Below are 26,465 nucleotides of genomic sequence, written 5' to 3'. Positions count from 1 at the left end.
CCAGCCCTGGATCAGTTTATCCAGGCGGGCTGTGGTGCAGGACAGCTCAAGCAGGCCTTTAAGGCGGGTGAGCGGGGTGCACGCAGCCCCTCGATGAAGGAAGTGTTCCCTCATGAGTGGCTCAGGCAGAGAGATGCCAAGGTGAGCGTGGAGAGGATGCAGCGGCCGGCCCAGCTGGCGAGGCCGCCCACCCATGTGCACACAGTAAGCAACGGCCTGCTAGGAGCTCTCATTTTGGAAAACAGGAAGGTCTAGAAGCAGCCGTGTTATTTACTCACCGATTTAACCACATGAACAGCCTGTTTCTTCTGAAAGGCGACTGCACTCATCCAGGAGCTTCTTTTGGGACCAATAATAAATGAACGCTGACCGTGATCAAAGTGGCATGACACTGACATGACCCTTCTGAGGGCTTTATCTCCTGTGAGGGAGGAACTACCTTATCCCTCTCTGACAGGTGAGGAAACTGAGGCACAGAGAGGTTGAGCAGCTGGTCTGAAGTCACACAGCAGGTGAGTGGCAGAGCTGGGATGTAAACCCAGTCTGTAATCTTAGCCACTAAACTATGTTGCCACTTAACAAGAAATTCTGAGCTTTCCTGTCACTTGGAAATGAGAAATAGGGTTCCAGATCAGGATGGCAGATCCTGGGGCCAGGGTAGGGGGAGATAGATGGTCAGAGGGTGGCTGGGAGGATGTGCAGGAAGGGGAGCTGCCCGGGACCCCGAAGGAAACACTTCATGGGTCTGGAATTCCAGCATGGGAATGGGAAGCCGGGTTCCCTTCCTCGCCCTGGTCGGGGAGAGCAGGTGCGATGAGCAGGAGGAAAACGGGCTGGAGGAAGTCTGAGAACACAGGGAGGGCTCTGAATCCTACAGAGCCGACCAGGGTCTGAGGAACACGACAGAAAAGGCAAAGAGCAGAGAAGAGAGGGGAGGTCAAGGGTGGCGGGGAGACCAAGGGGATCCGAAGACGGACCTGGAGTGGACTCTGCTGAGCCAGGCAGACATTGCCGCGAACAGCCGGGCTGCGGGACCAAGGGCATCACAGCACCTGGCACACAGGAGGCGCTCAGTTAATACTCAGCCCTCCGCACTCGGGCGCACAGTTCTGTCTTGCTGGTTTACAATGAGACTGGAAGCTGTTTCTGTTGGAACCATAAACCTTTCAAGGAAGATCAGACTGGCCGACGTGGCTGGAAGGTGCCTCTGAAGACCCGCAGAATGCTGGGGGGGGGGGGAGGCGCGATGGGGGGCCCCGTTACTGCCTCTAGTTAAGTATGCACAGCACACCTGCCCTGTGCCCTGATTCCTCGGGACCTGAGGAACACACTGTATCATAACTTGTGCATCAGTTTGCTGGGGTGGCCGTAACAAAGCACCAGAGCCCCGGCGGCTTGTGGCACAGACCTTCAGTGTCTCCCAGTCCTGGAGGCTGGCAGTGTGAGACCATGGTGTCAGCAGGGGGGTTTCTGCTGAGGCCTCTTTCCTTGGCATATAGATGCCATCTTCTCCCTGTGTCCTCATGTGGTTGTCCCTCTGTATGTGTCGGTGTCCTGCTCACCTTTTTTTTGCTGAGGAAGATTCTCCCTGAGTTAACAACTGTTGCCAATCTTCCTCTTTTTTTTTTGGCTTGAGGAAGATTGTCCCTGAGTTAACATCTGTGCCAATCTTCCTCTATTTCGTGTGTGGGTCACCCCCACAGCATGGCTGACAGTGGTGTAGGTCCATGCCCGGGATCTGAACCTGCGACCCAGAGCCGCCAAAGCAGAGCCATGAACTTAACCAGGCAGCCTCAGGGCGGGCCCCTGATGTCCTCTTCTCATAAGGACACCAGTCCTGTGAGATTCAGGTCCACCCGAGTGCCCTCATTTAACTTAATCACCTCCTTAAAGATCCCATCCCAAATACAGTCACATTCTGAGGTCCTGGGGGTTAGGGCTTCAACACACAAACTTTCAGAGGACACAATTCAGTGCCTAAGAGCTTCCTTTCAAAACCACTTCATCTTATTTATTTTTTGAGAAAGATCAGCCCTGAGCTAACATCTGCTGCTAATCCTCCTCTTTTTGCTGAGGAAGACTGGCCCTGAGCTAACATCCGTGCCCATCTTCCTCTACTTTATATATGGGACGCCTACCACACCATGGCTTGACAGGCGGTGCTGTGTCCACATCCCGGATCCGAACCAGCAAACCCCGGGCCGCTGAAGCAGAACGTGCGAACTTAACCACTGCGCCACCGGGCCGGCCCCACTTTGTCTTATTTAAAAACGCAACACTGATGCAGCCCTCCCAGACCGGCGCCCCCAGCACCCTTCCCGGAGTCTGTTTGGTCCTCTGAGGTGGAGGCTGCTCTCGCCCGGTTCAGGGGTGGAAGGCGCAGCATGGGAGGGGAGCTGACCTGCCGAGTCTCCTGGCTCCGTGCTGGGACCGGGATCTGAAGCTGCCAGACTCCGCCTCCCCAGAACTTGAGAATGCTTCTCATGCCCCTTTCCTGCTGGACACAGCAGCTCTTTCAGAGGCCGGCGGGCTCCTTGCTTCCTCCGCTGTTGGCACAGCCAGTCGCTGGCCTCCTGGCACAGGTCTGGAACCGTCGTCCCTCCTCTTCCTCAGCATGCCTCCGGGGTGAGGGCGCTCCAGGTGGGGGGGGCACACCATCACCTGGCCTCCTGGCTGCCCACCCCCTTGCAGAGGCTTCCTGGCAGCTCTGACTGGAGCATCAATTCCTCACCCACACCCATCACGCATCCCCAAGACTAATCCCTAAGGAGAAATAAAGAAGAAACTAAAAACCTAGAAGTCACGTCCTCTCCTCTGTTCTGTCTCTGCTGATAGAAAGTGGGACCATCAACACTTGCTCCCTGCAGGCATGACACCTGCTAACAGGCTCCCAGCAGAAAGGACTCTGTAGGAAGTGGGAGGGCACAGGGGCCTGGGGCCTGCAGAGTCCACCCCACCAGCGGCAGAGCGGAGACGCAACCCGGTTCTCCCCTCCCCCAAGGGGCAGACATGGGGAGCCGCGAGTGGAATCTAGAAGTGGCATGAACTGCTCCTGGAGCACTGAAAAAATGTCAATAATTTCAAAAGGGAGGAGTAGGGACCATGCAGACAGATAAGGCCAGGCCTCAGGCGCCCGTCCTGGCAGGGACAACCTCTTTGTGTCTCCACATCGTGGTGAAGACCACACAGGAGGGCCCCGTGCTCTGGTGAAGGCTCCGCTGTTGTCATCTTGAAATTCTTCAAACAAGAACAAGGGGCCCACATTTTCATTTGCACTGGGCCCCTCAAATGATGTCACTGATCCTGCACTCCAGGATGGATTAACAAAGACAAGAATAATGAAATGATGGAAGGGAGCCTCAACACTCAACGTTCCATCAGTGACATATTCTCCCTCCTCCATGCTCAGCTCCACTTCCCCACTTGGGGGACTTCATCTTGTGCTGCCTCTATCATCATTTGATTCTGAGTTCAAAACGCCACTTTCAAGGCATTATGCCCGGTTCAAAGAGTGTATTTTGGTTCCAAAACTGAAGGGCAAATATTTTTAGATTAGCAGTTCAGCAAAGATGACATCCATGGCTCTGAAACGAGGAGCACATTAGTCACCCTCGGACAACAGGAGAACCCATTCCAGTCAATAAACCTAAAGCAGCCGGGAGCCAGACTCCCTCCCCTCTGAGCCCTCAGCTCATACCCCTGCCCCTGGCAGTTCAGACACAAGCTCGGCACAATCACACGGCCTTGCTGAGGCGTCACCGGCTGCAGGCAAGTGCACGTGTGCCCAGTGTACTGTGATGAGCTTTGACATCTGTGCACGCCTGTGAAGCCGTCACGCCAGTCGACACGACACATCCCACCCCCTGTAAGCTTCCTCGTCATGCCCCTACGCACCTCCTCTGCCCCCGCCCCTCAGCCCAGCCCAGAACCACTGATCTACTTCCTGCCCCGGCAGGTTAGTCGGCATCTTCTAGAGCTGTTAAGAGGGAATCTGCCATGATCTTTCACCCACCTTGCCCTCAGGCTCTGCCCCCAGGCCCTCCTCCCATCACACTCCTCGAGGCCTCACACTGCTTTTATTGCCCCCTCCACTGCTGGCCCAGCTCTTCCATCACACACGAATTACCATGGTCTGTGTCGCAACAGACGACAGACGCCACCGACTATCACAGCCTACAGCCTACAGACATCGGACGTCACCGACTGCCGAGATAAGCTTTTAGGGGTCTCCCTGCCTGGAGGGGGTCCTTGCTCCAACTCATCCATGTCACCAATAGTTTCTGCTCTCAAGATACAGTGACAACCGAGTCGTTCTGCAGACTGAAAGGCAGCCCTGTCTCTGCTGTGGGACCTCGGCAGTCCCAGCATCTTCCGTGAGTCACTGCCTCCCCTGGGGCCTCTGGAGCAGGTCTCTGCCGTACTGTTGTTCACTTGTCAGGAGCTGTCTCATCTCCACTACGAGGCTGTCACCTCCTGCCTCACCTGATGCTGTGCCCTGCTGGAGGGGGACCCCAATAAAAGCTAGCGAATGAACAGAGAGGAGCATACACAACTTCAGCAAGGTTCAGAAGAGACTCCGAGGCTCAGGACTTTTGTTTTGTGATTATTAGAAAGCTCTATACTTGGCCGGCCCGGTGGCGCAGTGGTTAAGTGTGCACGTTCCACTTCAGTGGCCCAGGGTTCGCCAGTTTGGATCCCGGTGCGGACACGGCACCGCTTGGCACGCCATGCTGTGGCAGGTGTCCCACACATAAAGTAAAGGAAGATGGGCATGGATGTTATCTCAGGGCCAGTCTTCCTCAGCAAACAGAGGAGGATTGGCAGCAGATGTTAGCTCAGGGCTAATCTTCCTCAGCAAAAAAGAATTGGCAGTAGTTAGCTCAGAGCTGATCTTCCTCAAAATAAAAAATAAAATAAAATAAAATAAAGAAAGCTCTCCAACCACTCCTGGAAGAGGGAGAGAACGGAAGGATAATTCTGAAAGCCTGAAAGCAGGAAGGCCGGCCAGGGGGCCTTCAGACCAGTGCTCACGCCAAGTGCCGGCCGGGCTCTGGTCCCGGCCCTTCCCGGTCTCGGCCGCTCTGTACGCGGTGATCTTTCCGTTTCTGCTGCTGCCCCGCTGCCCTCTCCTGCCCTCTCCCCCAGGGTGCTGGCAGGTACTCCGCAGCTGGAAATGCTCGGCCCCAGCCAAGTCGGCCCTGGATCCCCACAACACTGACTTTGTCCTGTGAAGAGAGTAGTGCCCCTTAGAGATGGAACTGGGCATGAGAACAGCAAGGTGGGCATAGGTGCAGCGCTGCTCAGCCTGCAACAGAGCAGGGCCCGCCACGAGCTGGCAGCGGCCGACGCACCGGGACCCTGGACTGGTCGGGGTTCTCAAAGCGAGTGGTAGAGGCTGGCGGTTCACTTTTTGATGACGAGCTGGGCAAATTATGGGACTTCCAGACAACAAAACCGGGGAGCTCTTTTGTAGGAATCGGATGTTCTCCAAGAAACACATAAGAGGAAACAACAGGGTGGGGAGAAAGCTATTTGCCTGTATGATGCATAAAATGTTGACGGATGGGTACACAGAGAATGGACGACACTGACACTTCCGGGAACAGAACTGGGTGGCCCAGGCCAGGGTGGGAGACTTCACATTGCGGACTCCTATCTTGACTGACACTGCAATCACTTTACAGCTAAAAATAAATTTTTATGAAGAGAAGGGGGAAACTGGGAGTTATTGCTTGATATGGAGTTTCAGTTCAGGATATCGAAAAAGTTCTGGAGAAGCATGGTGGCGACGGTTGCACAACGGGAATGTGCTTAACGCCACACAGTTGTACATTAAACGGGGTTAAGACGGTAAAAGTTACACTACGTCTATTTTACCACAACAGAAAACCCAAGGCAATACAAATGCGGCAATCCACTTCAACCGTGGAAAAAGAGTCCTTGCTCAAACGGAGCTTCAGAAGGGGAGTGGGGCTTGAAGGCGTCCATCTCTGAAGCAGCTCATCCCTTAGCAGCCGCCCACCCAGCGGCACTGATCCGCCGATGGGGCGGGGAGCCCGTAGGAACCCCGGGCGGCGTGACGGGGGAGACCCTCAGACTGTGGTGCGCGGGGAGACCCCGGCTGGGGGGGGCAGGTGACTCTTACGCTGCGGGGACACCCCGGGCGGCGGGGCGCGGGGGACCCTTACGCTGCAGGGAGACCCCAGGCGGCGGGGCGTGGAGGACCCTCAGGCTGCGAGGAGACCCCGGGCGGCGGGGTGCAGGGGACCCTCAGGCTGCAGGGGTGCTGGAAGGATCCCGGGCGGCGGGGCGCGGGGGACCCTTACGCTGCGGGGAGACGCCGGGGCGCCACGTCCTGGCGTGCTGGGAGCCCGCTTGCCCTTCGGCCCCGGCGGCACCCCGGCGCGGTCACTCCGAGCCTCCGGTCCAGAGCTGCTGGGGGCGTCGAACCTCTCGCGTCCCGCTCAGCCCCACCCCCGCAGAGGGCCAGCCTCCCGTCTCAGCCCAGGATCACCCACCAGAGAGACCCCCTCAGCCGAGGTCCCAGGCCCTCGCGGGTTGGCTACACCAAGCGCCTGCGCAGTCCCGGCGCCTGGGCCGACTCCCGCCCTTGGGGAGGCTCCGCGCCTGCGCAGAGTCAGCGCCTGCGCGGACTCCGTGTCTGGATAGGTTCCCGCGCCTGCGCAGAGCCAGTGTGTGTCCGCGGGCCAGCGGGGGCGGGCTCTACGTCGGCAGCTCATCGTCCGATCTCGCACATTGGCTGAGAGGTAGAGCGTGAGGCTGGCCCGCCGCTGGTTGGACGGCGCGTGAACATCTGGGGTCGCAGCGGCAGGCGGCAGCGGGCTCGTGGCGCCGTGCTGCTCGGGCATGGCGTCGGAGAAGCCGCTGGTGGCCGTGACCTGCACCGCGCCGGTCAACATCGCGGTCATCAAATACTGTGAGTGCGCGGGCGTGGGGGCCGCGGACGGGGAGGCCGAAGCTCCCAGGGGCGGGTGGTGGTTGGTCCGCGTGCGGTCAGGAGACTCACCCCCGCGGGGCCGGGACGCTCTGTGGACACGGTCCCTAAGGGATGTGCAGCCCTGGGGGGCCGGGAGGCTGGGTGGACACGGTCCCTGAGGGATGTCCAGCCCCGGGGGGCCGGGAGGCTGGATGGACACGGTCCCTGAGGGATGTCCGCCCTCGGGGGGCCGGGACGCTCAGTGGACACGGTCCCTAATGGACGTCCAGCCCCGGGGGGCCGGGATGCTCCGTGGACACGGTCTGACACAGAATGTCCATCCTCGAGGATCTTGCCCACCTTGCCTTAGCATGTTGTCCGTTCCAGAATGGTCGGTAAATGGAATCATGCAGGACACAGTTTTGAGATTGGCTGTTTTCACTCCTAGTTCTGGAGGTTGGTCCGGGTGGCTGCGGGCACCCGTTCTTCCCTCCTTTAGCGCTGGGTCCTGTTCCTGGGGTGGACCGGCGCAGGGTGCTTCGCAAACTTGGAAAGGTAGCTAGCTGCTCGTTTCCACTTTGGCACTCTCGCGAATGAAGCTGCTGTAAACTTTTGTGTGTGGGTTTGTGTGTGACCCTAAGTTTTCATTCTTCTGGGATAAATGCCCAGGAGTGCAACGCCTGGGTGTAGGGGTTTTTTCAAGCAAACCGTTAGGCTGTGTTCCCAGTGGCTGTACCATTTCCGTTCCCAAACAGCTGTGTGTGATCCACAGCTTTGGCATTTGGCGCTGTCTCTGGTGTCAGTCAGCCGATCTGATAGGTGTGTGGCACTATCTCATTGTGGGTTTTGTTTGCATTTTCTGCTGGCCAGTGGCGTTGGGCACCTTCTCAGGGCTTATTTGCCACCCATGTGTGTCCTCTTCGGTGAAGTGTCACTTCGTGTCATTGGTCCACGTTCTGCTTGGCTGTGTGCTTTTTACCATTGAGTGTTGAGGTCGTTGTGTATTCCAGGTGCTGATCCTTTGTGGGATGTGAAGATGGCAGATATTTTCTCCCAGGCTGTGGCTTGTCTTTTTATCCTCCTCACAGGGTCTTTCAAAGAGTCAAAGTTTGTAGAATTTTGGTGCAGTCCAGTGTGTCCCTTTTTCCATTTATGGATCATGTTTCTGGTGTCAAGCTCAAGACCTCTCTGCCAGCCCTACATCTTGAAGACTTTCTCCTGTGTTTTTTCTGAGTTTTATAGTTTTACGTGTTGAATTTGTCTGCGATGCCTTTTGAGTTATTTTTGTGTGAGGTCTGAGACTTGGGCCCAGGTCCCGTTTTTGGCCTGTGGGTGTCCACTTACTCCAGCAGCGTTTGCTGTGAAGGCCGTTCCTCTGCCATTGAATTGCTTTTGCACCTTTGTCAAAAACCAGGTCGGGGTATGTATGTGGGTCTCTTTCTGGGCTCTCACAGATCACCCGCCAGGTGTTAGTCTTTACTGTCTCCTGTCGCTGTCCGCCGTCCCCAGAGACCCCCACAGAAGAGTGCAGCGCGTTGTGTGTGCTTCACGAAGAGTTTAGACCTCTTGGTCTTTCAGGAAGGTTTCCCATGTCTGCTCTGAGCTGCCAGGAGTGGAAATGCTCGGCAGAGTGGGGTGATTCTGTGTCTCCAGGGAGTATGGGCAGGGAGATGTGAGGAGTTTTCCGTAACTGGGGCCGCTCCTCTTGGGGAGGAGACGGCAAGAGCCTGACAGTCAGAGCGCCCAGCACCTGCTAGCCTTAGACAAATCCAAGGTGATTTGTCAAATGAGCGAAAGAAGATAAAACAGAAGCAATGAAGCAGGGAGATGGACTGGCCTCCAGCTCAAATCTGGGACCTGGAGCTCAGTCAACTGAGGAGCAATCCAGGAGGCCTGCCTGAAGGCGGGGGCACAGCAGAAAGAGGAATCAGATTGTGCAGTGAGAGAACAGGGTCTAGGGGGATGGGGCAGCTGTAGGATGGGAGTAGGGGTGACTGGGGAATTCAGGTGGGGAGGGGTGGGGCACTGGTGGATGAGGGCAAGAGTGCACTGGTTTGCAGGGCCGGGAAACTGACTGGCTTTGCCTTGGGTTGTCTGTTCCAGGGGGAAAGCGAGATGAGGAGCTGATCTTGCCCATCAACTCCTCTCTGAGTGTCACTTTGCACCAGGACCAGGTTAGTGTGGGCTGGACTGGCAGTAAGCACCAAAATACATTTTTTTTTTTGGTGAGGAACATTTTCTCTGAGCTAAAATCTGTGCCAATCTTCCTCTGTTTCTTGTATGTGAGATTCCCACCACAGCATAGCTTGATGACCGGTGTGTAGGTCTGTGCCCAGGATCCAAACCGGGTTAAGTGGAACTTACCCACTACGCCACTGGGCCGGCCCCAAAATAAATATTTACTAAACTTTTGTTAAACTTTTTTAAACAGTTGGCAGCAACTTATCCCCAGCCAGTGAGCAATGTCCATTCCATCGCCCGCCGTTCTAGAGGCTCATGGCGCGCACACACAGACCCCAGTGCCCCCGGCTCTCCTCTGGAGGTCCGCGTCCCCTCCTTCCCCCAGCCAAGCTCTGGGGCTCTGCTGTGGGAGTGGAAGTGTGGGCCGCGTCCTGTGTGGCGAGCCGGCCTGGGCGAGCCTGCCCCGTGTCTGCCGGCCTTCCCCATCACCTGGCGTGGCCGCCCTGGCCTTCACCTCCCTGTGTCCCGGCAAGGCCGCCCCTGCCCCCGAGCAGGCGCCTGGGAAGGGCCGTGGAGGACAGGCCTCCCCTGCAGATCGGGGTTGGCCCGCACCTGCCCTGAAGTGGCCCTGCGTTTTCTTTCTCAGTTAAAAACCACCACGACGGCTGCCATCAGCAAGGACTTCACCGAGGACCGGATTTGGCTGAATGGCCGGGAGGAGGATGTGGGGCAGCCACGCCTGCAGGCCTGCCTGAGGGAGAGTGAGTGGGGGCCGCGAGGCCTGCTCCTCCCCCTGGCGCTCCCTTGCCCTGGGCACTGAGGATGCTGCTGCCGCTTCACCCCACCTGGCTGCCCGCGCCCTGGGCACAGTGCAGTGCCTGTCAGCACCGGCCAGCTTCGGCTCTGGGGTCTGGGCCTTGCCCCGAGAAGGAGGTCGCAGCTGTGCCCCCGCCCTCCCTGACCCACGACAGCCCAGGCGCCAGGAGCAGGTGGGGGCCGGCTCTGCCTGGTGACCGTGCCCCTCCCCGCAGTTCGCCGCCTGGCCCGGAAGCGGAGGAGCGCTGGTGACGAGGACCCGCTGCCCCTCAGCCTCAGCTACAAGGTGCACGTCGCGTCGGTGAACAACTTCCCCACGGCTGCAGGCCTGGCCTCCTCAGCAGCCGGCTATGCCTGCCTAGGTGGGTGCCCGCAGGGAGACCCAGCCCCCCAGTGCTGTGCTGCGGCTCCTGGCGTCTTATGCTCTGGCAGCCCTCAGGGAGCCCGCTGCACGAGGCCGAGGCCTTGGTCACTCACAGGTCTGAAGGTTCAAGTCTTCTGGGGGCTCCATGTCTAGGACTCTCTAGGTTGTACATGACAGAGATCCACCTCAAACCAGCTTACGCCTAAAGCAGGGTCAGGTTCTTGGCTTGTGTAACAGAATTCCACAGAGTGCGGCTGGCTTCAGGTGCAGCTGGCTCCAGGGTCTCTGACAGCCTTGTTAGGGATCCATCTCTCTCCCTCTCAGTCCCAGCTCTGCTCTCCTCTGCATCGGCTTACTCTCCAGCAGGCTCATCCCGTCCCCATAGCCACTGAGACCTGTGGCCCGAGTCAACTCCTGTGCTCGGGCCTGAACCACCCTCGGTGACAGGTTGCATGAGCCAGGCCAGGAGGGGGCTTGTGTCGAGGGGCAGAGAGCTTGCTTCATGGACCCCCATCTCCATCCTGGCATCTGACCCCTGACCGGCCCAGCGCTGCTCCCTCATGCCCCACGCTGCCGGCACCCTGTGCAGGCACGTTCCTCAGGTCCTTGCGCCTGTGTCCCTGCCCCACATGGCACCCTGAGGGCCAAGTTTGTTGTCTCTCCTCGGAGAAGCTCACCCTGGCCCCTCGGCGCTCGGCCTTCAGGGTCCCCTCTGGGCAGCTCCGAGGGCTCCAGGGGTCCCGTGTCTGGCGCCTCTGAGAACACTGAGTGCGGGCCGGGGGGGTGAGTGGGCGAATGCCAACTGCGGGAGCTGGCGGCTGGAGCTCCGTCATCTCGGGATTTCTAACCTCCCGTGGGGCGTGTCCTCATGGGGCGCTGAGCAAGCCTGAGCCGGCACCCCGCCCAGCCCGGCCTCCCCCTGTGCCTGCAGCCTACACCCTGGCCCAGGTCTACGGGGTCGAGGGCGACCTCTCAGAAGTGGCTCGCCGGGGCTCGGGCAGCGCCTGCCGCAGCCTGTACGGCGGCTTCGTGGAGTGGCAGATGGGGCAGCGGGCCGACGGGAAGGACAGCGTCGCCCGGCAGGTGGCCCCTGAGTCGCACTGGCCCGAACTCCGAGTCCTCATTCTCGTGGTGAGTGAGGCCGGCGTGGTGGGGTCCTTGCGGGCGTGCCAGGAGTGGCAGGGGCACGGCTTGCTTGGCTCACGGGCTCACCGGGGCGAGGAGGGGACCCCCACGGAGTGCTAGGAGGGCTGCTGACTTAGACGTCCCTGTTCCCTGAGCTGCGTCATCCCTGCCACATCCCTGGCTCCCAGCCCGCTCCCCCTCCAGTGCAGGGGAAGGATGGACGGGCTGGGATGGCACGGGTCGGGGGCCTCGGGGCATGGTCCAGGCTGTCTGCTCCTCGCAGGTGAGTGCCGAGAAGAAGCTGACGGGCAGCACGGTGGGCATGCAGACCAGCGTGGAGACCAGCCCCCTGCTCCGGGTAAGGCCAGCACGGGGGGGGACGTGCAGCTCCCCAGGGCGCGTCCTGCATGTCCTAGCACACGTCCTTTGAAGCCGAGCTCCTTGCTCTGTGGGCCCTGTGGACACTGGGCACGGAGGCCAGGTGGGGCTGCTGCCGAGCCGGAGCTCCGACCGGAGTGCGCTCTGGACGCTCCGCTGTGAAGCAGCCAGTGCCTCACGGGCGGCGTGTGCCTGCAGTTCCGGGCCGAGGCGCTGGTGCCAGCGCGCATGGCGGAGATGGCCCGCTGCGTCATGGAGCGGGACTTCCAGGCCTTCGGCCAGCTGACCATGAAGGACAGCAACCAGTTCCACGCCACCTGTCTGGACACCTTCCCACCCATCTCTTACCTCAACGACACCTCCAGGCGCATCATCCACCTGGTGCACCGCTTCAATGCCCACCACGGGCAGGCCAAGGTGAGTGAGGGGCAGGCAGGGGCTGGCGCTGACCCTGCCCCCTTGGAAAGCGCGGGCACTCCTGAGGGAGGAGCTGCAGTGAGACCAGGTGGTGACACGTGCGAGGGGTCTGTGACAGGGCCTCGCAGAGCCTGCTGGGCGCTGCTGCACAGGGCGCCGGCGGTTCCTGTCCTGTCATTTCGTTTTGGTTGGACTACCCCCGGGGGATCGCAGCCCACACATCGAGGCTCTGGTGTGGGAAGCCCCTCACTCACCCCACCACCCCACTCCAGCTTGGCCCCGTGGGCGCCTGGGAGCTGGTCTAGGCCCCAGCCCAGGGGTGGGAGGCCCGGGTCTCCAAGGCAGATGAGAGCCACCGTGCAGGCTGTAATGCTGACCTGCACTTCCAGGTGGCATACACGTTTGACGCGGGCCCCAACGCCGTGATCTTCACCCTGGACGATACCATGGCTGAGTTTGTGGCTGCTGTGAGGCACAGCTTCCCCCCTGAGTCGAATGGAGACAAGTGAGTCTCATGGGTGCCCCCATTTGGGAGGCCATGGAGGGAAGAGCAGGGTCTTCTGCCGAGATCGGGGTGCAGAAAGGGGCGTCCGCAGCAGGCGTTGATTCCCCGGGGACGACAGGCAGTATGTCACCAAGTGTGCCTAGCTGTGATCACAGACACCTCACCATCACATCCCAGCGCCGTGGTCACACACACACGCACCTGCGTGCAGCGTCACAGCTCCTGTGTGGACGTGCCTGCGGCCTCGCTGTCACGGCCGTTTAGATTCCTTCCATCCAGCTGTTCTGACGTCCTGTCTCCTCAGTGTGGGGACACCTGCTTGCGGGACGTGCTGCAAGTGTGTGGGCTCCTCTCGTCTGTCACTGTCACGGGGCAGGACTGACTTCTTGGGGTGGGCGGGGATCCTCACCTCCCCCCGGTGGGATGGCTCTGGAGGCTGGGCCCTCTGAGCTCACTGCCCTGTCCCCCAAGGGGTGGTTCACAGGTTCTCACTGTCCTGAGGGACCTGGGACAGACATGCCCCTGGGCTGAGGTGTTTCCTTCTTAAGTGGAGCTGTCCCACTGGGCATAAAGGTAGCTGTGGGCCAGGCATGCAAGGAAAGACCCCAAAACCTCGCAAGGTTTTCTGAATCCCTCCCCTCACGTGCCCCAGGCAGGCCCTTGGCCAGCCCTGCTTAGCGTTGTGTGTGTGGGAACACAGGTAACGCACGGTGGACCGTCTCGCGCGCTGTGAAGTGTACAGTGCAGCGGCATTAAATACAGTCAGCGTGCAACCGGCACCTCAGTCTAGTTCCAGAACTTTTCATCAACCCAAAAGAAACCCCATACCTGTTGGCAGGCACGACCCCCACCCTCAGCTGCCACTTCTGCGCCTCCTGCCATGGACCTGCCCGTTCTGACACTTCCCATTGATGGACCCCCAGGTGTCCTCCCTCCCGTTCCAGGTTTCTGAAGGGGCTGCCCGTGAGGCCTGCCCTGCTCTCAGACGAGCTGAAAGCTGCGCTGGGCATGGAGCCTACCCCCGGCGGCATCAAATACATCATCGCCACTCAGGTGAGGCCTGGTACCCAGCCCTCAGCCTGGCACGGTGCGGGGGCGGGCGCCCGCCATGCGAAGAGCTCCCTTCACCCCTGTCTCAGCGGGAAGCCGACTTGCTAACAACACAGCAGGCGCGGCAGTGACGTCCCCATCGGTTCTCAGAGGGTGCCGCCCACTGCAGTCTGTTTCCTTCAGTCGCTCGCTCGCCTTCAAGGCGGACATCTAAGGACGCCCTGCGCTGGGCGCCGCTGAGTGGGGAGAGTGGGGCTGGGGAGGCGGAGCCTCGGGGTACAGGCAGGTGCTGGGGGTCCTGGGGACCCTCAGGGCTCATGCACACCCCCCCACCCAGGAGCAGATCAGGATTCCTACTCAGAGCAGGAATTTCCCTGCTGAGCCGGGATTTCCCTGGGATCCGCCCTATTTCAGGCCCCATGACCTTTGCACCCAGGCCGAGGTTTCTACTTCCGTCCTGTGACTGGCTGTCCACCCCAAGTCTGGGGGATGGGGGCTGACTGACCGGGCACTCGCAATGGGGAGACCATGTCGCTCTGCCCAGAGGAGTTGGGCACAGGGCCTGGGTATCCCCACGTAGGTGTTAGCTTCTGCCCTGCACTTAGCCAGCAGGTTGGGGCCCACTCTGTCCCTCCCTGATCTCTGATCTGACATCAGTTCCTCCACACCCCAGGTGGGGCCCGGGCCTCAAGTCCTGGACGACCCCCACGCTCACCTCCTGGGCCCCGACGGCTTACCAAAGCCAGCTGCTTGACCATCGCCTCCGCAGGAGCCCTGGCCGCTGCTTGGAGAAGGGGCCGCTTCGTTGGGACTGGGGAGCCAGGTGTGGCGGCCGCCGGGCTGTGCTTGCTGGGACTTGTGGGTGGCCACCTGGCTCTGGGCTGGGCAGTGGGCTGTGGCCGAGTTGGGGCAGGGGAGTGGCCACCTGCAGGTGTCCAGGCGGTCAGGAGCGGGCCCCCCATCACGTGCCTCACCTTTCCTGGCCTGCGCCCAGCGCTTTGCCGGGATAGGAGCTGGGATCAGGATCTAGACCTGGAGGATCGAGCCAACGGCGGGTGGAGCTGCCACTGCCCCCTAGGGAAGGGATCTCTGGCCCCGTGCTCTGGGGCCACTCCCACTGCCCCGGAACAGCAGCTTGATCAGTGGAGACGAGGGGGAGTCGGGCATCCATCCTCGGAGCTGGAGGACAGTCACCGTGCAGGGAGCAGCAGCCTCCGCAGGCCTCTGGAAACCTCTCCCAAGTGCTCGCAGCATGGTGGCTGCCCATGGCTCCTCTACCCAACTGGGGACCGGACTCGAACTCGGGCCACGAGGTGTGGATGGACCGTTTCTTTATAAGAAGACCAGTGGCGTGTCTCGGGTGGGAGGCGGGAGAGCAGCACCAAGGTGCGAGCTGGCAATAAAGCTGGTGTGGCTGACTCCTGGCTGCGTGCTTCCTCTTGGTTCCAGTGCTCCGGGGTCCCTGCTCTGAGAGGGCCTGTGCACACAGTGGGCAGCACGCACCCTGGGGCTGGCGAGGGCCTGGCAGTGTGAGGACGTGGAACATGCAGAGTTACTGCCCCGGGAGGTGCTGCCCACCGGGGTCCCTGCTTTGAGAGGGCCTGTGCACACAGTGGGCAGCACGCACCCTGGGGCTGGCGAGGGCCTGGCAGTGTGAGGACGTGGAACATGGAGAGTTACTGACCCCGGATCTGCTGCCCAGGGAGCCGCCTTCTGCCTCTGGAGGCCCTGTGCCCCGCCTGCTTCCCAAACCGCAGTGCGGGCCTTGGGGAAGGAGCTGGGTGCCTGTGCTCTCTGACCCGCCTCTCCTCACTCCCTGGAGGGTCAGATGCCCCAGAGTGAGCGAGGCTGCAGTTGGAGCGGGTCCTGGGCTGTGACCCTGAATGGGGTGGGCGGAGGAGGCACAGGACCCAGCACTCGTGTATTTGGGATTTTCCCAGAAGCTTTGCACATCCTGGCCCCTCCCCTGTCAGTCCTGTGAGCAGAGGGTTGCCTGCAGTCTGACCTGGGCCACACCTGCATGATGGGGAAGTGGGCACTGGACCCACCACTGTCCTTAGTAGCTGACTTCCAGAGAGGGCGGGGCCACCCAGGCCCCAGCTCCGGGGCTCCTGGTTTGAGGCCCTGCTGCCTGGCGGGGAGCCTGCAGTGGGCGCAGTGAAGGCTCGACCTTTGTAAGCCCTTCTAGGAACCCAACCTGCTCACAGGAACCACCCTTGTCCTTAGCGGCCAGGGGATGCTTGGGGACCCCGATTAACGGTGGTGGGCGAGTAGGCAGGGCAGGCAACCGGCACAAAGTGAGCATCAGAGTGGTGGCCTGCGCCCAGGTGCAGCGCGCCGGGAAGGAGGAAGTGACCGGGACGCCTGGGCCGGAGAAGCTTGCGCCGGCGCCGACCCGCCGAGGAAGCCGGCCTGATGGGACCGGGAGGGCCGCATCCTGAGCTCCAGCCAGGCTCTCGTGGGGCAAGGCTCCTGCGGCAGCACCCGAGTCTATCCCACCCGCCTGGCTGGGCCTGTCGCCTGGGGGCGGGGCGGGGGCGGTGCCGGAACTCCGGACCGGACGGGACGGGACGGGACGGGGCGGGACGGGGCGGGGCGGGGCGGAGGGGCGGAGGGCGAGAGGCCGGGCGGGAGAGGGACCCGGAGCGCGGCCGCAGAGTCCGAGCCGAGTCCGAGCCGAGCCGCCGCCGCCGCCATGGGGCAGATCGAGTGGGCCATGTGGGCCAACGAGCAGGCGCTGGCGTCCGGCCTGAGTGAGTGCGGCGGGCCCCCACGCTTGGGACGGGGCTGCAGAGGGCCGGCCCAGGCTGGGCCGGGGGCGCCCAGTCCCCAGGCTGCGGCCTGGCAGTGCAGGCTGGAACCGGGGCTGGGGAGTCAGCGACTGCAGGCTGCGGGCTGGGGAAGTGGGGGCGCTGGAGACCCCAGACTGAAGGCGGAGGAAAGGGGCGGGCTGGAGATGGGGTGGGGAGCTAGGGTCCTGAGGGGTCAGAGACCCTAGGCTGCTGGCCAGGAAGTGGGAGTGCCAGCCTGGGGTCAGGGCTTGAGACGCTGCCGCCCGGGACCTGCAGCTGTGGGGCAGCCCCTGGGCGGGGTGGGCTGGAGCCTGGCCAGGCTATCAGGGACCTCGGGCTACAGAGGGGGTTTGGAGACCCTCTCGCCCCTACAGACTCATGTGCCACCCCCTTCCCACCCCCATCCCCTGTACCCCCCACCTGACTCCTCTTCACTCCTCCACCCGGGAGTGAAAGAGGAAGTTGCAGCCCGGTGGTTTCCGGGGAGTCACCACCCCTCAGGGTTGGGAAAACCCCAGGGATGACCCGCCCCTGTGGCCCCTGGTGCCCTGGAGTGAGGGCTTTGCCCAGGGGTCATAAGGGGCTCCCTCCCTGGGGTCCTGGGCTGCACGGATGGCCTCCTCCTGCCTCCTGGCCAGGAGCTTGGGCTCGGCCTGTGGGGGTGACCACTCTCCATCTGGGGCCCAGCCCGCAGTCTGTGCGGAAGGACATCTAGCATTTCACAAGGCCGCTGGAAGCCACCCAGAGTGAGCCCCTCCCAGCTCAACTCCTGGGGACTGCTTCTGGGGAGGATGGCAGGGCCCCGCCACCCTGCCAGCTTGTGTTCAGGGGTCTGCTTGAGGAGCAGTGGGGTCTGCTGCCTGCTGGAATTGGAAGCAGGAACCGTTCAGGAGGGTGTAGGGTCTGAGACAAGAGGAAGCTGCTCAGAGGCTCTGCCCCCCTTGCCTCTGGGGACCTGCCCCTCCCAGGAAGGACTTGCACCCAGTGGGAGTGGGTGGGAGGAGTGTGAGAATGTGGCCATGAGGAGGGTCCCAGCCACCACCATTTACCGGGGACCCACCTTGAGGCCCCCCTGCCACCTGGGCACGGGAGGAGCCGGGGCGCAGCTCTGGGAGGGGAAGGAGCAGAGGGAGACGCAGGCTCCCCGGCCGCCCCGTCAGGTCACATTTGGGGTGGGCAGCTTTGGGCGGTGGGGCCCAGCAGTCTGTTCTGTGTCCAGACAGGTCACCCCTGTTTCGGCATCTCGAGTGGCTGAGAACTCAGTGAATCGGGTAGTTCTCACTTCTCCCCAGAGCTGTTCCTAGGCTGTCCCCCCGCCTGCTGTGGGCTGGGAGGCCTCGGATCCCCAGACCCCTGCGGACCAGCCTCCCTTCCTCCCCTGCCCCACCCCGAGAAGTAGAGGGTGACAGCAGGCAGCATGCCAAGGGCTGGGGGCCTGGGGGCTAGTCCCCGTGGGTACGGACCGTGATGGCCCAGTGGCCCGGCCACGGCGTGCCCCATGTGTGCAGGCTTGCCCGCCCTGCCTTAGCTGGTGTGCGACCGCCATGAGGCCGGAGCTGTGCTCTCGTCCACTTTACAGACGGCGAGGTCAAGACCTGGGGAAGTGACAAGCCATGGCTCAGTTTCGGCCACTGTCCGATGGGGCCCTTCCTGCTCTGAGTTCCTCCTTGTGCTGACTTCTCTTCGTGACTCAGGATGGACTGCAGCCTCCTGGACTGCTCGGGCCCGGCCAGGCCCTGCCGACAGCCGCGTCCAACAGGCTTCCTTTTTATCGTAGAAAAAAACCATCTAATCACATCGTGTCACCTCCTGCCAAAAACCCTCCGCAGCTTCCCGTCTCGAAACATATAGCCAGATTCTGGCCACTCTGCCACCACTGCCTCCTGGCGCCCTCCCTCCCCCTCTCTGTCCTCGGATCTCCGCTGTGCACCGCAGGGCCTTTGCAGAAGCGGCTTCTTCTGTCTGAAGCCTCCATGGCTGGCTCCTCCATTCATTTCTCAGCTCAAATGTCACCTGCTCAGAGAAGTTTTCCAGAGCACCCAATCTACATTTCCTTACGTCCCCTGTTCTAGGTCACTGCTACGTGGTGTTTATTTCTGTCCCCTCAACGAGACTGCAAGCCCCCTGAGAGCTGAGGCCTTTTCTGTCTTGTCCCTGCTGCGTCCCAGTGCCTCCTAGGAGCCGTGCACGCAGTAGGAGCTCTGTCAGGGTGCCCTCCTCCTGCTCCCTGGTGAGCCGGTGGCGTCTTGGCGCCTTCTTGCTCATGGCAGGCAGCAAACCCGAAGCTCGAGATGGGGCGATTACACCCGGGACGAGTGAGCCTGGGCGCACGAGGAGGCCACCCTCCTCTCCTCCAGCTCGCGGAAGTGCTGACGCGCAGCCCACAGTTAATGTGTCATGAGCTCAACACTGAGAATGAGACCTGCTGGCAGCCACAGCAGACTGAGGTTCAGGGTGGTGCGCTGGGCCGAAGGAAGGGGCCTGGGGAAGCGGCCCGACAGGCTTGCCTGGGGCTTGGGGCCTCTGTGTGGAGAAGCGCCGAGACTGAGCTGTGTGCCGAGGCTGCAGGCCGGAGCCAGGAGGGGCTGCCTGCAGAAGCAAGAGCGGGAGAGCCAGGCTGATGGCCTCGTGGGGAAGGCGCTGTGCTCTCACCACGTTGGAGGCCACGGTTCGTTGCCCGGGCACGGAACCACACCACCTGTGTGTGTCGCCGTGCTGTGGGGGCGGCTCACAGAGAAGAGCTAGAAGGACTTACAACCGTGCAGTGAGGCTTTGGGGAGGGGAAATAAAGAGGATGTTCCCTCAGGGCAATCCTTCCATGCAAAACAAGAAGCGCTGGACAGCCGTCCTCCGGGGAGCTCGCTGCCTGCTGCGTGGGCCTGGACGAGGATGGCCACAGACCAGGCAAACCCCAGAGCTGGCCCGTGCTGCGCACCGAGTGAGGCTGAGTCTCCTCCACCCTGGGACCTAGAAATGCAGAACCAGCGGATTCAGGACTGGAGACTCCTGCAGGCCCCCAGCAGAGGCCCCGGTGGAGCCGTGTTCTGGGGCGTCTCCTCAGCCAGGGCACGCGAGACGCAGACAGACCCCGCTGGGTGCAGCATGCGAGCGTCCCACCCCTTGCAGAAGCAAACACTCGGAGGGAGAGTCAGCAGGCGCCACCAACAGGAGGATGTCCCTCCTCAGAACCAGCGCTTCTAGTGCCCTTTGGGAGGGACGCAGGAGTGAGGGTGCGTGTTTAAACACGTTCAAGGAGATGGAAGAACAGAAAATTATGCGACAAGAGCAGGACGATGCAAAAAGTAAACTAACAGAATGTCTAGCAATAGGAAAGATGAAAAGTCATTAAAGGTTACTGGATGAAGTGAACACTGTATGGAGATGAAGAGAGAAGCAGTGAAGTGGAAGATGGATCGAAGGAAGCCTCAGGGAGTTCAGCTCAAAGAGGTGAAGGGGTGGGAAGTGGTAAACAGAAGCCGAGTCGTGTACGACGTACAAGAAGACCCACCACAGGTAGCGTGAGGGTCTCGGGAGAGTCCGTAGAATGAAGGGGGCGACACAGAGGATCGTGGAGAGCATTTTCCAGAAATGCAGAAATCTCAGGTTGAAGCAGAAAACAAAGTCCTTTGCAGAATAAAGGAAAACAAATCCCTTCTTGGACACTTTGTAGTGACATTACAGACCATTAAAGAAAATCTTAAAGTTTATCAGAGAAAACACTGGATTGGTATCAGGCTGATTTTAGACTTCTCATCATCAATAATAGATGCCAGAAAACAATGGGATGATATCTTAGGTGCTGAGAGAAAAAGATGAATTCTATACCCAGATAAACTCATTCCAGAATGAGGGCATTTTCAGGTATCTAGAGAGTTACTACTCACAGACCCTCACTGAAAAGGCTACTAAAGGGTATGCCTCTGCAAGAGAAAAACTGAATCCAGAAGAAAGATCCAAGATACAAGAGTGAAGACACCGGTGAGTAAGTATCGACTATAATAATTAATAACAGGCTGTGATTGAAGTTACACATCCTAAAGCCCACATGTGGTTTAGGAAGAAGGATTTAAATTAAACAGTTCATTCAGGGCAGCAGAAGGCAGGAGAAGCAACAAGACACTGTTAAAGGGGCCGGCCTGGTGGCACAGCAGTTAAGTGCACATGGTTGGCTTCGGTGGCCCAGAGGTTCGCTGGTTTGGATCCCGGGTGCGGACAGGGCACTGCTTGGCAAGCCATGCTGTGGCAGGCATCCCACATATAAAATAGAAGAAGATGGGCACGGATGTTAGCTCAGGGCCAGTCTTCCTCAGCAAAAAGAGGAGGATTGGTGGCAAATGTTAGCTCAGGGCTAATCTTCCTTAAAAAAAGAAAACTCAGGAGCGAGTGATCCACGCAAACCATGGGAACGGCCTTGACAGCCTTCTGTTGAGCAAGAGAAGCCAGACTTCAGGTTCTAGGTGTGATCTGGCTGGGGCCACCAGAGAGCTTTCTGGGATGATGGAAATCTTGATTTGGGGGGACGTCTCTGGGGGAACACATGTAGAATTCACCAGGCTTGGGGCGGGCCCCGTGGCCGAGTGGTTAAGTTCGCACTCTCTGCTTTGGCGACCCAGGGTTTCACGGGTTCGGATCCTGGGCATGGACATGGCACCGCTTGTCAGGCTACGCTGAGGCAGCGTCCCACATGTCACAGCTGGAAGGACTCACAACTAAAATCTACAACTATGTACTGGGGGGATTTGGGGAGAAGAAAAAAAAAAAAGGAAGAGTGGCAACAGATGTTAGCTCAGGTGCCAATCTTTAAAAAAAAAATCACCAAGCTCACGCCTGTGCATTTTACTGTATAATAATTATACCGCCATAAGTCGTTGGAAATTCTGGGAATGGATTGTGGTGGCTGCACGACAATATAAATGTCCTTAATGCCACAGAACCGGACACTTTAAAAAGGCTAAAATGGAAAGTTTTATGTTATTTACCACGATAAAATAATTGCAAAAAGCGAATTCCTGGGGAGAAGAGGTGCAGATCCTGCCGCTCGTCGGCCTGCAGAGAGCCAGGCCCACAGGGCTGAGGGTAAAGGGGCCGGCTAGCTGGCAAACGCCGACTGAAAGGCGGCGGTGGGAGTATTAAAATCCGACCAGCGTGCAGGGACAGGCGGGGCCCTGCGAGGTGCGAGGCCCCGGGAGCTGACGCACAGTCAGCAGCGTGCGTGGTCTGTAAGTGCGTCCAGCAAAACCCAAAACGACAAGGGCTCGCGGGGCTCCAGCAGCGCGTCCAGGCAGAGTCCCAGCCGCCTCCTGCCTGCGGCTCCCTCAGCCCTGCCCCCGTCACGGCCGGTGCTTCCCGGGGGAGGCGTCCTCCCTTCCCCCGGGCTCTGCACCGCCTCGGGCCCCCTCCTGGGCAAAGGTGTTGACGGACTGGAGGCACCGCTGTGTGGGCCGATGGACCCCAGCCCTGCAGGGATGGCCGGGCACGCCCTTCCCCGGGGGTTCCTGCTAACCCGCTTCTCCTCTGCCCGCAGTCCTCATCACCGGGGGCATCGTGGCCACTGCTGCCCAGTTCGCCCAGTGGTACTTCGGCGTGTACTCCATGTATCCTCCCAGCGTGGACCCCAGGGCGGGGCGGGGCCCGGCACCACCATGGGCAGCGCTGGCGGGCTTGGGGTAGAGATGCTGCTGCCCCTGGGGGCACAGCCCTTCACAGTGTGCCGAGAGCTGCTCAAGTCCCTGGGTCCTGGTGAGGGGGTGGGAGGCCAGTGGCCCTGAGGGCCGGTGCAGAGGCCTCAGGATGCTTGGGGTCCCCTCTGCTCCCCCCTCTCTCAGCCACCCTCCCCTGCCGGCCTGGGCCTGTCCAGGAGTGCACTGGACCCTCCGTCCCCTCCTGGCCCTGCTGGCCTGGCTGTTACAGGCCCTCTGGAAGCCAAGGACAGGCAGCAAAGTGGCCACCAGGCTGTTTCCCAGCTGTGTGACCCCCAGGCAGTGGCTGCACCTTTCTGTTTTCTCATTGGCAAAGGGGGCTCAGTGTGGCCCTCAGGCTGAGCCGGGCTCTTCCTTGACTGCGGCGTCAGTGCAGCAGGTGTGTTTGTCTGCCTGCTGGAGTACCCCCGGGGGAAGAGGAGAAAGGGCTCCACCATGGAGAGATGGTGAGTGTGTATGTCCCCCCCTCCACCGCTGCTCTGGGGTCTGTCCCAGGGCTGCGATGCTTTGCCAGTGGCCCTGCAGGAGCCTGGTCCCATCCCTCCGAGGCTCCAGTGCCAACCCGTTTGTCCTCCTGGGCGAACTAAGGCTGGTGCCCGCCCAGTTGCTGTGGCCTCATGGTCCTGGGCGGAAAGAAGCGGGGCGCCTGGGCTGGGCGGGCGGCGGGGGCGCTGAGTAGGACATGGTCTGTCCCCACCCCCACCCAGTGGACAGAAGTACATGACGAAGGTGGTGAAGTTGTTCGGGCCGCTCACCAGGAACTACTACGTCCGGGCCTTCCTGCACCTTGGGTGAGTTCCCCGGGACGCGCGGCCCTGGCCTGGCTGCCCGCACAGGAGAGCTCCAGTCCCCTCCCAGCCCAGATGTTTTTCCCAACAAAATCCCAGGTCCCAGGCTCTGCCAGAGGTCCCCAAACTTACACCCATCATCTCTCGCCATCTAACAATTCACCCCAAACCTTAGCAGCTTAAGTCAGGAGTCAGGGTCCTGGGGTCGGCTGGGCTCACCGGGGCGGCTCTGGGTGGCTGCCTTGCACATGTGTTTGTGGTTCCTGCCGGGGAGGCCGGGACACCGTGTGCCCTCCGGCTCTGGGGCTTCTTCCCAGCGTGGGGGCTGGGGGCCGAGAGCCGGTGTCTCCAGAACGGTTGCGGCCAAATCAAGGCAGAGAGCAGCTCAAGGGGCCCAAGCTGGGAAGCCCGACCTTTGGCGGGCTGGGCGTCCCCTCCGTTGGGATCCTGGGGCAGAACGCTTACGTCTGTTTTGTCCTGAGATCCTGTGGCCTCTGACCGAGGCCTGGGGCTGCAGACCCCCTCTGACTGCCCTTCTGAGCCTCCCTTCCTCCCCAGGCTGTCGGTACCTGCGGGCTTCCTGCTTGCCACCATCCTGGGGACAGCCTGCTTGGCCATCGCAAGCGGCATCTACCTGCTGGTGAGTGTCCTCTGTGGTCAGCCCCACTGGTGCTTGATACCTCGGTCCCTGAAGCTGGCTCTGCAGGGCGAGCCAAGGCCAGGAGCCTGTGTCCTTGCTCACCTCGTGGGGATGGTGACGACCGTAGCTGCTGTCTGTTGCACGCCTAGTGTGCACTGGCTGTTTCCCAGCATGTCTCCTTTAATCTGCACCACAGCCCTGCCCGGGGGCGGGAGCGGGGCGCTGTGCTCACTTCCCAGCTCAGAGAGGTGGCGGCACTGGCCCAGGGTCACACAGCCAGCTGAGGCCCAGCCTGGACTGGGACCCACTTACCAGACTCTCCTCAACTAAACCAGCCTTGCTCCCATTTGGGGGGCCGTCAGGAGACTTCCTGGGGGCTCGTTAACAGTGCAGACGCACGTGGCCGTTCTCCCAAGCTGCCCAGCAGGTTTGCGGGGGCTGAGATGTGTAGGACACCCAGAGCAGAATTTCTAGAGGGCGTGGGCCCCATGCCGGCTGTTCCCCAGCCTTCCATGCCCGTCTGTTGTCTGTGTGTGTCCTTAGGAGCCCTTGGCGGGCTTGCTCCCCCGTGGGACTCCTTCCTGTTGCTCGGCTCTCTGTTGCTTCTCTGGCTGCGAGTGTGTATCCCCACGTCCAGCCTCTGCACCCCCGGGGCCACCACGCACCCCCAGCTCCCTGCCACACGCGGCTGGGCCCTGAGCCAGAATTCCTTGGGTTAAACCGGAGCGGAATTGCGGAGTCAGGGGTCAGCCCCTGCGTTCCCGAGTGAGTGGTCTCCTCGCCTAGAGCCCCTCCCCCCGGGGGCCGAGGTGCCCGCCCCGCAGCGGTTCCGCCCCCTCTCAGCGCTGTGGGGCTCCAGGCACCTCCTCCGGCTTCACCGGCTCATCTTCCTCCTCCCAGACGCCGGCTCGCGGCCGTGGCCCATTTTTCTCTTAGGGTTTGTCTTTTCCTTTCTAAGTTACGGGAGTCTCCTGTGTATTTTGATTATGATCCTGCGTGAGTTTAGACCCTGTAAATGTTTTCTCCATCCCTGTTGAGGGTCTGCCGTCTCCCCCCAGGACATCCTCCCCTGAGCAGGGCACAGACGTGCATCTGTCTGTGGGTTTATCTGCTTTATGGTTTGTGCTTGTTCAAAATGTCTTTCCCGCCCACACGCCGTGTTTTCCTGTGTTCTCATCCATCGAGTTCATAGTTTTACTTTTCAGGATAGAATGTTCTCGTCTTCAAGTTAGGAGGTGGGATCAGAGATGTTCGTTTTATTCTTATGCTTCATAAATTATATGGTATCACGTATTTTTTAAGCTGGCAAACATTATGGGCTATACAACTAAAAGTACACATCCGCAGGCCTGCTCGGCCCGCCGCAGGGGTGCAGGGCCCAGGAGCCTGCATTTTAGGCAGTTCCGTGGGCTGCACGCTCTGCAAGCCCCAACGTGCCTGGGTGCCCCGGGAGGCTCCAGGCTGGGGTGGGTCCAGGGTGAGGGGGTGCCGCCCACCAGGGCAGAAAGGGGCACCCTGCTCTCCCTGGCCGCCCTCCTGGGCCTTGCCACCCTGTCAGCTGCCCGGCTGGCCTGACTCAGTGTGCTGGACGCCCAGGCCTGGCCTCCCTGTCCTGCCGGCGGTTGGTCCCTGGTCGTGGAATGTGCACCCGGAAGTGGTGCACAGCCCAGCGATTCCAGCCCCTTCCCCATTGTGGGCCCCTCCTGGCATGGTGAAATAGCTCGAGTTTGGGGTCAGGCAGAGCCTGGTCCTGGCTGTGTGGCCTCAGTCCAGTCACTTAACTTCTCTGAGCCGCAGTCCCTTCACGTCTTAGCAGATTCGGACTTGGATCCCGCCCTGTTCCCTGGCAGGGGTGGGGGCAGGAGTGGGGGTGGGCCCCGGGAGGCCCCCTGGCCCAGCCCCTCGTGTCCTGCAGGCGGCCATCCGTGGTGAGCAGTGGACCCCCATCGAGCCCAAACCCAAAGAGCGCCCCCAGGTCGGGACCACCATCAAGCAGCCGCCCAGCAACCCCCCGCCCCGCCCCCCAGCCGAGGCTCGCAAGAAGCTCAGCGAGGAGGAGTCCGCGGCCGCCACAAGTGTCCCCAGCGGCCCCCAGGAAAACCCCATCCCGGTGACCGATGAGGTCGTGTGACCGTGTGTGACCAGAGCCTCAAGCCGCTTCCCCAGCGGCCTCACAATAAAGAAATGAAAGCTGCGTGTGGCTCTTCCTGCAGGGGGTGCGTGGCCCCCCAGGTGCCGAGGGTCACCCTCAGAACCATGGGCCCTGTTTCCCGTTGAGTAGCAGCAGTGGTGCCATCCTTCTCAGTGTTACAGGGAATCGGGGTGTGGCATCTATTTTGTGACATACGGTACATGGAATTCCAGGTGTCTGGGTTTCTCCTGGAACTGAACTTCCCGGGGCCGTGTCCCCTCAGAGCACCAGGGACGCCTGGGTGGAGGGAAGAGGGACAGCAGATGGGGGCGGGGCCGGGGGCGGGGAGAGCCCCTCCTCTGCTGGGGCAAGTGTCCTTCCTGCCCCCACCAGGCCAGCGGGGGGCTTCTGGCCGGTCCTCTCCCCTCACTGCAGTCCTGGTGCTGCAGACACCCCACACACACCCATACACACACACGCCCCATACACACCCCTCCCCCGTACACACACACACACCCCACGTGTGGGCTGGGCATGGTCCTCCCGGTTGCCCCTGGCTGAGGCTTGTGTGGCTTGGCCCCCACGCAGCCTGGGCAGCCCCTCCCTGTGCTGGGCTCCCCCAGGCGCCCATCTCCCAAAGCC

The 26,465-nt window shown here is 60.9% G+C and overlaps 2 protein-coding genes across 3 annotated transcripts; both read left to right on the top strand.

Annotated features, from left to right (window-relative positions):
• Window positions 1-6,769: 6,769 nt before the first annotated feature.
• On the top strand, window positions 6,770-15,313 carry MVD (mevalonate diphosphate decarboxylase). 2 transcript variants are annotated; one of them, XM_014836592.3, is made up of 10 exons: window positions 6,770-6,937; window positions 9,041-9,111; window positions 9,765-9,879; window positions 10,150-10,296; window positions 11,230-11,429; window positions 11,707-11,781; window positions 12,000-12,218; window positions 12,608-12,723; window positions 13,647-13,776; window positions 14,447-15,197. In XM_014836592.3, exons 1-10 carry the CDS (start codon window positions 6,868-6,870, stop codon window positions 14,525-14,527), a joined length of 1,224 nt encoding a protein of 407 aa, XP_014692078.1. In that variant the 5' UTR covers window positions 6,770-6,867; the 3' UTR covers window positions 14,528-15,197. The 2 variants fall into 2 exon arrangements, with proteins under 2 accessions (XP_014692078.1, XP_014692079.1); XM_014836593.3 differs by having other exon boundaries at window positions 6,798-6,937; window positions 13,668-13,776; window positions 14,447-15,313.
• Window positions 15,314-16,360: 1,047 nt separating this feature from the next.
• Window positions 16,361-25,886, top strand: CYBA (cytochrome b-245 alpha chain). The gene is made up of 6 exons (XM_044761037.2): window positions 16,361-16,526; window positions 22,090-22,159; window positions 22,636-22,710; window positions 22,972-23,055; window positions 23,611-23,692; window positions 25,608-25,886. Exons 1-6 carry the CDS (start codon window positions 16,469-16,471, stop codon window positions 25,821-25,823), a joined length of 585 nt encoding a protein of 194 aa, XP_044616972.1. The 5' UTR covers window positions 16,361-16,468; the 3' UTR covers window positions 25,824-25,886.
• The last annotated feature ends 579 nt before the right edge of the window (window positions 25,887-26,465 follow it).

The sequence above is a fragment of the Equus asinus genome, chromosome 28, assembly GCF_041296235.1.
Source record: "Equus asinus isolate D_3611 breed Donkey chromosome 28, EquAss-T2T_v2, whole genome shotgun sequence".
Lineage (NCBI taxonomy): Eukaryota > Metazoa > Chordata > Mammalia > Perissodactyla > Equidae > Equus > Equus asinus.
Note: the sequence above shows the minus strand (reverse complement) of the source record. Positions and strands in the feature narration are given on the sequence as shown.